We start from the raw sequence: 14,903 nt of genomic DNA on the forward strand, positions 1-14,903 counted from the left end.
AAGGAAAAAAGAGAGATGTGATGCAAGTTGTTTTTTAAGAATAAGAATGAGATGAGTATCAGGTAAATGGAACCTTGTGTTTCAAAACCTATTGTTGCCCCTTATGTCTGAGAAGCCTCCTGTGCTGCTGGCAGTGATGTTCTGTAATGGGTTTTCTCGTTCTGGCAGTTGGGAGTTAAGAGTAGTGACAGCTCACCCTCTTAATTCTAGTTTTATTTTCTGAAGTTCTCCAGTCTGGTGGCAGGCAGGGAAAGGTGACTAACAAAAGCTATTAGTACAAAAGGATTTTTTCCACTCACAAAATGGAAAAAAAATACATTTATGTCAGTTACACAGTGTTATTTAGAGATATCCATGACTTTTTTTAATGCATATTATTTACAGTGATTACGAGACACAGGAAAACCTCTGGTCACCAACGACTTATAAGTTTGTACACACAAAGGTAGGAATTACTTGTCTTGGGTCAGCGGAAAATTAGCCAGAATACTCTGTTTCTGAAGTACTCTGTGAGCAACCTTGAATGACTTCATCGTAGTCCAGGTGCCACTTTCTAATCAAAGGAGTAGAAAGAACTTCAGAACATGTGCTAACTTCTTATCCGCAGGAGTATCATCCCTTTTTTTCACCATGAAAGTGGTTGCTGGTTGCTAACCTTCTGTAGATTGCATGTATTTATCTGGGCTTCAAGAAACCCTACAGAGCAGAAGAGGCTGCACGAATGAGTAGTGTAGGACTCCCATTCCCTGCCACCAGGCACCCCAGTGGTTTTTCATTTCTTTCATGCTCTGCATTCATATTGTCATATGCAAATTCTGACTTTTTTTCCTCTGGACTTTGCTCCTTACTAAAATACTCTTGTCTTTTAAGGTACTTGCAACAGACATGTCAAAACACATGAATCTACTGGCTGATTTGAAAACTATGGTGGAAACTAAGAAAGTGACAAGTTCTGGAGTTCTTCTTCTTGATAATTATTCTGATAGGATTCAGGTAAAGCATTATTTGAATTTGTTCTGTTTCTGCACATGTGTCTGTGTCTAACTTTGATAAGACTTGTCTCCTTTCTTCCGACTTACGATTTTAGTAATTATAAGCAGAATTTTTAACCAAAGTCTTTTTTTAATGTTTATTTTTGAGAGAGAGACAGAGACAGAGCGTGAGTGGGGGAGAGAGGGAGAGCATGAGTGGCAGAGAGAGAGGGAGACACAGAAGCCAAAGCAGGCTCCAAGCTCTGAGCTGTCAGCACAGAGCCCGACCCGGGGCTCACACTCACAAAATGTGATATCATGACCCAAGCCAAAGTCAGACATTTAACCAACTGAGCCACCCAGGCGCCCCAATAACCAAATTCTGAATCTTGAGAATTAGCCAGATAAATTCTATTGGTTCTTCATTTGCATATGCATTAAAAAAAACCCTAACCTCTCACAAAACCACCCACTGAAGCAGCTCCAAATTTAATCAGCCATGCACACATAAACTGTTTCTCATGAAATTTAGGTATGGTAGAAGCGGCAGAAGTTAGGGCTGTTAAGACAAGTGTGAACCGTACACAGACATATAGTTGAGCTGTTTGGAAGGAATCTTACACTACTTGTATTTTTAAGTGTCACATTCATCCAATGTGAATTTCTAGTGAAAAAAAAAGAAGAAAAGAAAAGAAACAGCAGCAGGTGCTGAATAGAGAAAGCGTTTTTCTATTTTAGGTCCTTCAGAATATGGTGCACTGTGCAGATCTGAGCAACCCAACAAAGCCTCTTCAGCTGTACCGCCAGTGGACTGACCGCATAATGGAGGAGTTCTTCCGCCAAGGAGACCGAGAGAGAGAGCGGGGCATGGAGATAAGTCCTATGTGTGACAAGCACAATGCATCTGTGGAAAAATCACAGGTGATGCATTAAGCATAAAGTTTGCAGAGAAAACAAAACTCCAGCTTGAATATTTGATTGCTTTGTATCCACATCATACAGTATTTCATTGGGTTTTTTAAATTATTTTTCTTTCGAAAGGCTCAATTTCATATTAGTGTTTATGAGCGAAAAAACTCTCATTCGTATGATTTTAATTCATATGGTCATATATACATTTCTCATGACATCACATTCTTTCATTATGACTGTTTTCATATAGAGCATACATATATAGAGAATTTCCACTATCTGAACTCATAAGTGAATTCAGTCATATGAAGTCAAAGAGTACCTGGCCTGATTTCAGTTGTCTGGATTCACCTATAAATTGGCCATTCTAAAATAAAGGCCAGGTCTGATACCCTACTATGTAAACAAATGGAATTTTTTTACAGTATAAACATACTCCTGAAATAAGAATTCTTGCTAATTTTCACCAGCTATTAACAGTACTTTTATATGGTCTGTTGCCTAAAATAGTGACCATTTTACCAAACTCAGGTTAGAAGTCTTGTGTTCAGTGTTATATTTGTGGGCCATGTTATATTTGCTATATTTTAATGTAAATTATGTTACATATAAATTGATGTAAATAGATACATACTCAAGTATATTTGTAGAATCTAGTTAACCTTTTCCATTGTCTCATAGTCCCAAGTCTTATACTCAAATCGGAATTGTTTTTAAATAGGTGGGCTTCATAGACTATATTGTTCATCCTCTGTGGGAGACGTGGGCAGACCTCGTGCATCCTGACGCCCAGGACATTTTGGACACTTTGGAGGACAATCGTGAATGGTACCAGAGCACAATTCCTCAGAGCCCCTCTCCAGCACCTGATGACCAGGAGGAAGGCCGGCAGGGTCAAACGGAGAAGTTCCAGTTTGAACTAACTTTAGAGGAAGACGGCGAGTCAGACACCGAAAAGGACAGTGGAAGTCAAGTGGAAGAAGACACGAGCTGCAGTGACTCCAAGACTCTGTGTACTCAAGACTCAGAGTCGACTGAAATTCCCCTTGATGAACAGGTGGAAGAAGAGACGGTAGGGGAGGAAGAAGACAGCCAGCCTGAAGCCTGTGTAATAGAAGATCATTCTCCTGACACGTAACAGTGCAAAGACTTTCACGCCTTTTGTTTTGTTCTGTTTTTTTTAATTTAAGTAGAAAAATTGTTTCCAAAGTGCATGTCACATGCCACAACCATGGTCACACCTCACTGTCATCTGCCAGGATGTTTGTTGAACAAAACTGACCTTGACTACTCAGTCTGGCGCTCAGGAATATTGTAACCAGTTTTTTCACCTCCATGTCATCGGAGCAAGGGGGACATCTTCATGAACAGCATTTTAACAAGATTTCAGCTTGGTAGAGCTGACAAAGAGAAAATCAACTGCAAAATGTTTTCAATAGAGTGGCTCATCGGGCAGCCCAAAAGTTGTTATGATTTGGGGTTTCTTTACTTTTTATTTGTTTGCAATATTTTCAGCAGAAAGAAAGCATTACACAGACAGAGTGAACTCATGGATGAAGCAACAAATGTGTCAGGAACAGGACACAGCATGAATCTGTTACCAGGAGGAAGATGAGCCACAGAAATTGCATAATTTTCTAATTTCAAGTCTTCCTGATACATGACTGTATAGTGTGGTTCACTGAGCTGCACTGACCTCTACATTTTGTATGATATGTAAAACAGATTTTTTGTAGAGCTTACTTTTATTATTAAATGTACTGAGGTATTATATTTAAAAAAACTATGTTCAAAACTTCATCTGCCACTGGTTATTTTTTTCTAAGGAGTAACTTGCAAGTTTTCAGTACAAATCTGTGCTACACTGGATAAATCTAATTTACAAATTTTACTTGCACCTTATAGTTCATAGCAATTAACTGATTTGTAGTGATTCATTGTTTTATATACCAATGACTTCCATATTTTAAAACAGAAACCAATTTTATGTTGCAGGAAACCCTTTTTGTAGGTCTTCATTTGCTTTGCTTTTCATTTCAGTCTTTTCAGATAAGCAGAGTTGCTCTCACTGATATTTTTTTCACGGTGTACAAAGTGAATATTTGTTCTGTGATACTTTGATGTGCATTCTGTCTAATGTGTCTTAAGCCTCATAAACAATCATCAGTTGGTGTTGTCTGAAGCAAGTAAGAGATATATAAATACACAGTAGCTAAAATGGTCTTTTTTAGATATTTTCCTACTTAGTGTCTTCTGATAACTTTTTGCTGTGTCAATAGACCCTCATTTCACAAGTGCATGTCTTTGTAATAACCCTCACATTTTATGCTCATTTCTGTTGTTTTCACAGTCAGTTGTAGTAAGAACTTTTTTCCCCTTGTGCTGCTTTATTATTTAGTGTGTGTTTGAATCTCTGTCCATGTTCACTAGATGGGGTCTTATCAAATATATCACCACCATTCTGAGTGATGAAAAGTAGCAGGTAGTCAGGCTAGAGTCACCATTTATTTCTACCACAAGGCCAAATATAATGCCTAACTTTAACTCTTGATTTACACAGAAAAGTTAACAGCTAGCTAGGTAATTTTTAAAAATATTAGCAGAGTATATTAACAAACACCAGTACAACTAATGCTCTTTGTTTCCATGATTTCACCACGGGATTAAGAACTATATGAGGAATATTCTTGAGAAGAGATCTTAAGTGTAGCAACTACTCTTCCTTAATGGATAGCCTAGTAATGTAGAAATTGCTCTCACAGTTATCACTGGTCCACAAGTATGTCTTGTAGAGGAGAATATTAAATGCACCAAGGGAAAGAAGTTGATGATGCTGCTGGCACCAGAGGTTTGGTAATATAATGCCACGCTAAAATACTAGGATGGGTAAGAAGATTCTACCTAAGTAACAGAGCTAATTCTTGGCTGCATTTAGCACCAAGAAATGTATTACAATTTTAGGGATTACTTTCCAGTATTTACCTTCAATTGGCATCCCGGGGCACTTACCTAGTCTGGATGTTCTGTCCATTCCAGCTCTTAGTAAAGCATTTGCCTTGTCTATGAAGAATTTGGAGCCCAAATAGTCATTTTTCACATTGATATTATTTATGGAAAATAAACAGTCAAGAAAACTTATAACCCTGAAAAGCATTTATATTTGGGATTTCTCAAGGGCCTTCTGGCGACTAATAACCAAGTCATCAGCCAGGGGAAATGACCCAAGCTAAACATAGTCCCTATTTGAATCCCTGGAGATCCACAAGGGAACTTCTGACAGAAAAATTATGTAGCTCTGATCTGTTCTTAGAGCAGAACAGGAATCAACTAATTAATGATCAGATTTCCACCCTCTTCCCTGAAAAAAAAAAAATCAGTAATCTTTCAAATAAAGTCCTGTGGTTAGCCAAGTGGTTTCATAAGAACAGTTGAAAACTTGTTTTATTTGTTCTTGATGGAAGTCTAGAAGAAAAGGCAAACAATCTAGAGTGTATTCCTTTATCCAAAATATTCTCATTCCCTCCTCTCACTACTGCTTGGTATTTCCCCCACAGAGTGCCTAAAATCTTGATAATAATAGAAAAAAATTAAAGTAGCAATATGTCACAAATCCGGACCTGAAAGGATTTGTAACTGCATTGAAAAGCAGAGTTGTTTTGTTTTCAACTTGTTGGTTTATAATGATCACGTGTTGTGAAGATACTCACCGATGGACAATCAAATTGTAGAAAAGGCAATATCCAAGAGACAGAGACTAATGCACTGTACAGTCTGCTTATCCTCTCCCTTCTTTCTCTTCCCTTCTCTCTTGCCAAAGTGTGCTTCAGAATTATGCACCGCTTTACAGAGAACATCCTTTTACAAGTGGCTTTACGTTTCCTAAAATGCCATAAGAAAATGCAATATCTGGGTACTGTATGGGGAAAAAAAGTCCAAGTTTGCATAAAACCAGTACATTTCAGCTTGCAAGTTACTAAAGACAATAACGCTGTTTTAATTTTCTTTTACATCACTTAAAATTCACAAGAAAATAATGTAGATAGAACAAATTGCAGACAAGGAAAAAAAAACTTGAATGAAATGGATTTTACAGAAAGCTTTATGATAATTTTTGAATGCATTATTTATTTTTTGTGCCATGCATTTTTTTTTCTCACCAAATGACCTTACCTGTAATACAGTCTTGTTTGTCTGTTTACAACCATGTATTTATTGTAATGTACATACTGTAATGTTAATTGTAAATTATCAGTTCTTATTAAAACATCATCCCACGATGGGATGGTGTTGATATATTTGGAAACTCTTGGTGAGAGAATGAATGGTGTGTATACATACTCCTTGTACATTTTCTTTTCTCCTGTAATATATATAGTCTTGTCACCTTAGAGCTTGTTTATGGAAGATTCAAGAAAACTATAAAATACATAAAGATATATAAATTTAAAAAACATAGCTGCAGGTCTTTGGTCCCAGGGCTGTGCCTTAACTTTAACCAATATTTTCTTCTGTTCTGCTGCATTTGAAAGTAAGGCACTGGGGGCGGGCTAGGGCTGGGCATTTTACATCCAAGCTTTGAACCAATTGGATTTCTGGCAACAGCTGGAATTTAGAAAACCACAGTCAACCTCTGGAAGATTCTGACACCCTTCTGACTTACAAGCTTTTAAGTACCTGTTGCTGTGAAACAGCACTGGATATATAATGATTCTTCTTCCTATCTCTTGATCAGGAGCTACTTCAGTTAGTTACATCTGATTGTTGTTTTATTTTTTTTTAACTTTCAAACACTACTTGGGAAAATATATTCTTGTCCAATAACAAAATCATTTTCACTTCTTTAGCACATAGGCAAATGAACTTGATTTGAAACTAGAGCCATAGGTCACATGTGATGGTCAGTCATTTATTCATCAGCTCCTGTCATGTTAGGAGAATATGTGATATGAAAAAGAAAAGAAAATGTAGTATGAAAAGGTCATTTTTTTTAACCCTGGAATTTGACTTTACCTAAGATCAACTAAATTTCTATATGTATGTGAATCTAAAGATAAAACAGTTTTTATATGATGCCAGTTCACACAAAAATGATTTGCCATTCTCTGGAATTTGTTTCTGCAAAACTTCTATGGCTGTAGAATTTTAAAAGTTAATCTTGTTGTTGTGGTCAACTCCCAAAAGCGTTGAAAAATTCCCAGTGGGTGGCATGGAAACTGCCTCCCACTCTTGCCCAGCCCTCAGAACATGTGACTTAGTGAGAGATTCTTTTTCTAGAAAAAATGAGCCTCCTATTACTTTATTTTATTTTTTTGACACAAACTGTAGATTTTAGCAGCCCTGGCCCAAAGGAATTTGATTACTTTTGTTTTAAACAGTACAAAGGGGACACTATAATTATGAAAAACATCCTTCCTGATTTTAGTTGTTTTTAATTTTATTTCTTAGGATATGTTTTCAGAGTGGTAAATTGTGTGTGCGCATTACAAATGATGATGATTCTTTTAGTGGTTTCTTAGCCTCTTTACAGCCCATGGGGATAGTACTGTACATCAATACCTTCATATGAAATTTTTATATGCAATGAAAATAAAAGCATGGGTTGATTCTGCCTATTTATGACTCAATCTTTTACAAATAAAAGATTATTCATTTTAAAATGTAGGCCAGTCAGCACAGGTTTCCAAGAATGTTGAAGATGGATGAAATGAAATGCAAGGAGAATAATAGCATTAAGTTGGTACTCATAATCCAATGACACCAAATAAATTATGTAGATTCACTGTTACAGAGAGAATTGCCCAAACTATTTAGATGGCCTCTAAGATGAAGCACTGTTTTCAAATAGGGTTGGGAGGGGGACTTCTCTGCTTAATGAAGTGTTCTGGTATACCGAGTTACTCAGACATTTAACAATTGTTTGGTACATACTCTCCCAACGACAAGGTTCTAGGGACTCAACAGAGAACAAGCCACAGTTTCTGCTTTCATGAGCACATATTCTGGAGGGGACGGAGGCATTGAACACTTCCAACACATATCATCATTAAGTGTTCCGTACAACAAAGAAGCCCGGGTACTGTGATTAAGCAGGAATCCGAACTTGATTTCTTCCAGAGGGCCAAAGGAGGCTTCCTTAAGGAAGCCATTTGGGGCTGAGTGCCGAAGCATAGTGAGAGGTAACCAGGCAAGAAGGGAGAGTTGATAGGAAACGGAAGGGTGTCCAGACAGGTTAACTGTACTTGTAAACCTCTGAAGTACTAATGACTTGAGAGCCCTAGAGAAAGTGGAAGGAAGGCAGCGGTCCCCCAACACTCTTTATCCCTTACCCTGCTTTATTTCCTTTGTAATGCTTATTATAAATTGACATGTATATCTGTGTATTTGTTCACTGTCTCTCACACCAGAACATAGCTCCATGAGAGCAAAGTCTGCTTACGGGTATATCCCTTACATGTAAACCCATGTCTTGTTGGACAGTGTTTAATATTTGTTGAATATAGCCACCAAACTGATACTGGATATAATTCAATGTGATAAGACATTTTGGGGTCTTAGAGAAATTCTTAACGCTGAGACCATAAAATTTTTCTGGTTGTTTTTGGTTTTGAGCTTGCTAAGATCCCAGATAAATAAAATTTAGAGTTTTATATCTTAATGCTAACCAAAAACTCTTCTTGCCTCTTCCTCACATTTTTTTTCTGAATGGCAAAAAACCAAAAAACAAACAAAAAACATTTTTTGTGATAGGAGAGTAAAGAGCAAAAATTTAATCCCCAGATAACCCCCAAAACCTAGCAAATAGAATAAGGATAACAGAATGATATGCTTAGCCCCTCACTGATTTCCTCCCACTACCACAAGGAATGACAGTGACAATAGCCAAAAGGTGCCTTCAGGGAATTCTTGGTCTAAACTCAAGTTCAATTCCTCAGAGTCTATGATTCCAAGGTGAGACTATGGGACGGAACACGAACAGCTTTATTTCCCCACTTGTTCCCCCAAGCTGATTTAGGCCAATTTGGGTGTGCTGAGCCCATCTGAGTTTTCGTCTTTGACCTGGAGGCATTTCCTCAGACCCACAGCTATGAACCTGAAACAGCAAAACACTACACTGAGGCAGGGGTGGGGGTGGGAGGATCCATTTCCATGTTGGAGCTCTGCCTGCAGTGGGAATGTGCTTACCCTTGGAGCCTCTTTTCAAAGAATTCCACCTGTGCTTTAACAACTTTTCTGATTTGGGTGCTGTTTCCCTCACACTCTCCTGTCCAAATACTCAAGGTCAAACACAGGGCAGTGGGTTTGAATCTTAGTTCATAGACTTGGGAGCAGGAAACACTGTTTCATTTAAGTTAATTAACTTGTGTTCCGTGTCTTCCCAGGGTGTTGGGAATTTCCATCTCTGTCTCTATTAGCACAAGCCCCTCCCTCCCAACTTAAAGCTTCTCTCATCTACAGCTGAGCCTGAGCACCAGACCTCTGTGTTGCTTAAGCTGTGACTCCTTACAGTCCCTGGCCCTTCGCCTCTTCGTTGTGCATGTGATAGACCAGTATATATACTGAGGTGGGGAACCCCGGTTTGGGGCCCTACTTCCTTAAACTCACTATGTAGTTTTGGTGTCTAAAAAGAGCATGTACTTCTAATGCCTCATTACTACCTACTCAAGTTGCTGCAAACAACAAGCACTCTCCTTTACCTGATCCTGGAGACACTCTCTCTACTGACCCTTAGAGACTCCTCTTTCCTCCTTCTTTTACTCTTCACTGGAATTAAACTTTAAAAAAAAGACAAGAGGTGATTATGACTATTGTCTGTTTCTGCTCTGCACTCTACAAAAGTCCTGGTTATTATTTGAAATACAGAGAAGAAAACGTTATAGGAATGGCTTACTTTAATAGTCCAGCCAAGTTAAGTTCTCAGAACACAAAACGAAACAAGAAGGCAGTTGCTGTTCCTGGGAGAGACAGGATGGACGACCAGTCAGGACTTGGAGAGGAAGAGAGAACTGGAAACTTTACCTTCCTCTTCCCACTGGGACTGGGCACTGTGGAGATCCAGGTGAGTTGACTGTGGTTAAGAATACATGCTTTTCGCTGGCTTCTGTCACGTTTACTAGAATTCTATCAGCAGGCTCCAGAGTTAGTGTGGTTTTAAAGCAGAAAGGGGAGCCCGGTGCTTAATAGAATTTGGTTCATTAATTTTAGATTCCCTTTTGCTGTTTGTGAGAACTGGTAGCAGTTTACTGGAGAAGTCCTGGGAGTCCCATCTAACTTCAAGGATAGATATGGGGGGGGGGGGGGGGTTCGATTTGGTGTGGAATTACTTAACAGAACCTTCCCAAACAATCCATTTTCCATTGTTCTGGTCGATTGCAAAGTATACCCTGATTTCGGGCCTGTCTTGATGAAGGAGCCCTATGCAGGTGCCAAGGAAGAGGCCCAGGTGTTTTAGGTGCTGCCTTTGTAGTGGTTGCACCTGTAAGGTAACTAATTTAGTTGACTTTCGTTTATGGTGGTGTTGTCTCTTTCCTCAACCCAGAGAGCCTTGGGGAAAAAGGGTAAGTTCTCCTAGAGCATTATGTAATTTCATTCTTCCTCTTGTTTGCTCAAGTTCTTAGCATCATGACCATATGTGGACTTTTTACCTTTTATAAGAGAAAAATGTTTCTTCTATCAGTGCAGATCTCAAGAAAACTGAGTTCCGGGCTCCAGGTATAAGGGCTAAATCTTTCTTCCAGAATCACTCCCAGGCCTGCCCTTGAGCTGGGCAGTGGCATTAAAAGGGTATGCTGATGAGCAAAGAGACCTTGAAGTTCTTTACCCTCCAAATCCCGCCTGCAGAGTTGCTTAGCAGATCATAGCCAGGGAATGGTGGTGGGGCCTGAGTGGAAATGATGCATAGCATCTCCCAAGGGATGGCCCAAGATACTGGTCTAAGGGTCCAGGGTCCAGTGCTGTCAACACAAAAGGACTGAGGTCTTTGTGATGTTCTTCAGACTCCAGAAGAAATGGGAAATCTTTGGCTGGAGTGAGGCACACCTGGCTTTCAGATGGCTTTCAGATGATTCAGCTGGGCATAGTATTCAACTAATATGAGCTCCGTTTATTTTTTTAACTTTTTTTTAATTTTGTAAATTGCTTAAAAAGTCGATTCTTACGTGATTCATTAGGATGTGGGAAGCTTGAGCTTCCCTAAAAATAAAATAAAATAAAATAACAGAGTGAATGGCTTAAAGAACAGAAATTTATTTTCTCACAGTTCTGGGGGCTGGCAGTTCCAGATCAATGTGTCCACAGGTTTGATTTCTCCTAAAGCCTCTCTTCTCAGCCTCTAGATGACTTAATGTGGTCCTTACTGGATGTGACCCTCTTATCAGGATACCGATCAAATTGGGTTAGTACTACTCATATGACCTTACCTCTTCATATACTCTATCTCCAAATACAGCCACATTCTGAGGTTTTGGGGATTAGGGCTTCAACATATAGATGGGGCAGGCGCAGTTCAACCCATAACAGTCAACAAAAGGAAATCCTTTACCTGTCTGCACTGTGATTTCTACCACCTAGACTCCCTTTTATTTTTCCTCCCTGCTCTTAGAGCCACATTTATAAATGAATTGTTTGCACCACTACTTCCTGCTTTTCTGATTTTTAGGTATAATCTTCTGATTGTTACTATCACAGATGAGGATTTACCCTCAGATCCTGTCCTCACATGCTCTCTTAAAGTCTGCTACTCTAATTGCATCACATGTTTTGGTTACATTATTATTACACTATTATTAAAAGTTTACACTGTTATAGTCCTACAAAAATAATTTACAACCAATCCGTGTCATTTATTATAATTGCATTTCCATTTTTATATAGCTTCTTTCCTAGAGATAATAATTGTTTCATTTTTTATTACCTTAGTTTTCAACATCCTTATTACTCTTCACCCCATGCACTCCATTGAAACAAGTCTCCTTTTATTGTGGATGAACACATAAGGAATCCTTGGTGTTCATTGCCTCCCATGCCTGATCTAACTGGGGTAATATTCTCTAGGCATATGGCTTTGAGATCTAGTCTTGACTACTGTCTTTGAATATTTGTTCAGCATCCTCCCGGACATTCGCTTTCTGGTCCCTATCTTCTCGTCCCTGAATCCTAATGTTTTTAGTTGTTTTAGTGTATATCTCCTATTTAGCTTAGTTTGATGTAGCTCATGTACTAGTGGTTTCCTCAGAAAGGGTACATAGCAGGTAAGTTTATAAAATGTTTAATATGAAAAGTTTGTTTGAGAGAGAGCACACAGGTCAGGGAGAGGGCAAAGGGAGAGAGAGAGAATCCCAAGCAAGTTCCACACTCTGAGTGGGGCTCAGTCCAAAGACTCTGGGACCACGACCTGAATCAAAATCAAGATTCAGACGTTCAACCGACTGAGCTGCACAGGCACCCCATGAAAAGTTGTATTTTTATATTACCCTATTTGAACGATTCTTCAGTAGAGAATTTGAGTTTCTTAAATAGTTGGGCAAGCAGATGACTCTGAGGGGAAGCCCCAGATATATGCATATGGACGGATTCTCTGTTCCATCCTCCTGGAAGACTCACCTTGGAAAATGAGAGCAGTACTGTTGGCTTCCTGGAAGACAAAAACAAAAGATTGTAATGGGTTGGATGACTTTGAATTTATACATTAATGTGGATAGCCTATTTGCAGACAGCTTATTCACCTGATAATTTCCCCTAGGTTTGGGAGCCTTCCCTGCCCCCACTCCCAATTCATTTGTTTTTCAGCTCCAGTTCCTCCAAATGCCGGATGAAAATATTTTTGTCTTGTACCTATAACCCTTCATTTGCAACTTTGTTTGCTTTGGCTTAGTGTTAGCAATCCTTGGTGATTATTTCCTCATTGGCAATTGTATGAAGTGTTTGTTATATCACTGTTTGGGGGAGGCCAGAACATACTGTCAGAACCCAATAGCCTTTAAATTTAGTTTAGTGCCAGTGCACTCGGAGATTTGGAGGCTGCTCAGGGGCTTGTGGGTGTGTTTCATTTGTACACACAAAGAACATCCGAGAGATCCTCATGCACCATTCACAACAGGCTTGCCTTTTGCATCGCTTTTCACTTGGTATGAAAGAACGTATTCCCACACAGTTTTTCAAATGCATGGAAAATCCCTATCATTTTCCTGTCTGCACCCCCTTCACATGCAGCCCACGCAGTTCTTTGCTGTGTGTGAAAGAGACAGAGAGATGGGTGAGGGAGGTGGGGAGAGAGGCCACAGATGACGCTTGGCTTCTACAACAGCCTTTCATGCTTAAATGCCCAGTACAAGGTCTACTCTTGCTCTAGGAGGGCAGAAAGGATACTGAGTGGGCACAAACCATATTCTACACTAGTGTCACCTCCCCCACCACCCTCCGCTGCCACGCAAGTGCATTACACAAGCACTTCCATTTGTGTCCACGACACACTTCTAACTACAAAAGGAATTTAAAAAGGAGCACATGCTCATTGTTGAACTTTTGGCTAGAACCAAGAAGAGGAGGCAGGAGAAGAAAGAGGAGTGGAGAGGAAAGAGAAAAGAGAAGAGAAGAGAAGAGAAGAAAACTGACCTCTGTGCTCCAGGGCTGAAATGTAACACAAAGACAGAGAGTTTGGGGATAAAGAAGAACAATAGCTTTATTACTTTGCCAGGCAAAGGATGCCACAGCAGGCTAATGCCTTCAAAATCGCAGACCCGTTCAGGGTCAAAGGCTGAAGGGCTTTATAGGAAAATACAGAATCTGGGCAGTTTCAGTACGAAACTGGTCCATGCTGCCAGCCACATTCGTGATGTCTTCAAGATGGGCTCATGACTGGCACTGGCCATCCAAGTCTCATTACTAGGGATACACTGAAGTCAGCAAGATGTCACTATGGATACCAAGTTCCTGGCACAAAGGAGTCTATAGAAAAACAAGTGAAGGGAGGCTTCAAGAATGAGGAAAATTAAAATTCATGCCATTTAAAGTCAAGCCTTCTGAAGCGTGAATGTGTCCACCTTAATTTCCATCTACCTTTACATTTCTATAACAGTTTCAATATTAAAGAAGGAGAAGCAACAGAAGTTCATGGGTGGCTGGATGCTGGGGCCGAGTGTCTGACTTGGTTCTGATGCAGCTGAGAGTTGTCGACAAAGGTAGAAACATGTAGCAGGAGAAGTCACTGGACACTGCCCTACAGAAGGTCAAAAAGGTGGATGAAATACAGATGAATAGAAGGAGGAAGAATATGAAGTTGAGGGAGTTTTCCTGTGCCTTATCCTCTGTCAAGAAGGAGGTTAGGACGTGTTGAGAGTCAAGGTAGAAGTGAAATTCAAGAAAGTGACATAAAAGATAGAGGAAAGTCTGAAAGAGTGTCTTTGGGACAATGGTGCAGTCTACAGATCATGGGAAGATTGCCAGGCAGTGTTGAAACCCCAGATGTGGTTGGAGACCATGGATTTGCCGAGAGCTTCAGTCAGCACCATGGTATGACCTTTGCCAGAGGGGCTCAGCAGGAGTACTTCTCTGTGGGAGCAGAGAAGAGCATGGCTGAATTAATCCAGCGTTGGACTTTTCCCAAGCAGGTGTGGTGGAAAAGAAAAGGTCAAGATATTGTGTGTATTGACTACTGAACTGAGTGGCGTGACAGTGAACCATTTTTAGGGCCAAAAGCGACAGCTAAGAAACTGTTGTATCATAAAGTCCCCTGGTCAACACCAAGGGACCCAGAGGTGGTACATCCTTCCTCTTTATATTCCAGGAAAGAAATCAGCTTTATTCCCTGCTTGGTTTGTTAGTTGGTAAGCTCTTTTAAATTATTTTTCTCCATATGGCTGAATGGATTTTTTTTGCACTGACTTTTGTGGGCTGACATTCTCCCAGGTTACTGTAAAGAAAGAATACAGTTTTGACAACTTTCATGGCCTCCTACTATAAATGGGGGTAGGCTTTGCTAAGCTGCAGACAAGTGTTAACAAATCCAGAGGGAGAATAGCCCTT

At 39.7% G+C, this 14,903-nt stretch overlaps 1 protein-coding gene across 4 annotated transcripts in view; it reads left to right on the plus strand.

Annotated features, from left to right (window-relative positions):
- Positions 1-7,495, plus strand: part of PDE4D (phosphodiesterase 4D) — a 720,383-nt gene extending 712,888 nt beyond the window's left edge. For all 4 annotated transcript variants that reach the window (XM_078449637.2, XM_078449641.2, XM_078449649.2 and 1 more), the window contains 3 exons: positions 871-993; positions 1,710-1,892; positions 2,605-7,495. In XM_078449637.2, the coding sequence (XP_078305763.1) occupies positions 871-993; positions 1,710-1,892; positions 2,605-3,021 (723 nt within the window). In that variant the 3' untranslated portion in view covers positions 3,022-7,495. The remainder of the gene's footprint in view (positions 1-870; positions 994-1,709; positions 1,893-2,604) is intronic.
- The last annotated feature ends 7,408 nt before the right edge of the window (positions 7,496-14,903 follow it).

This window comes from Panthera onca, chromosome A1 (genome assembly GCF_046562875.1).
Source record: "Panthera onca isolate mPanOnc1 chromosome A1, mPanOnc1 haplotype 2, whole genome shotgun sequence".
In the NCBI taxonomy this organism is placed as follows: Eukaryota; Metazoa; Chordata; class Mammalia; order Carnivora; family Felidae; genus Panthera; species Panthera onca.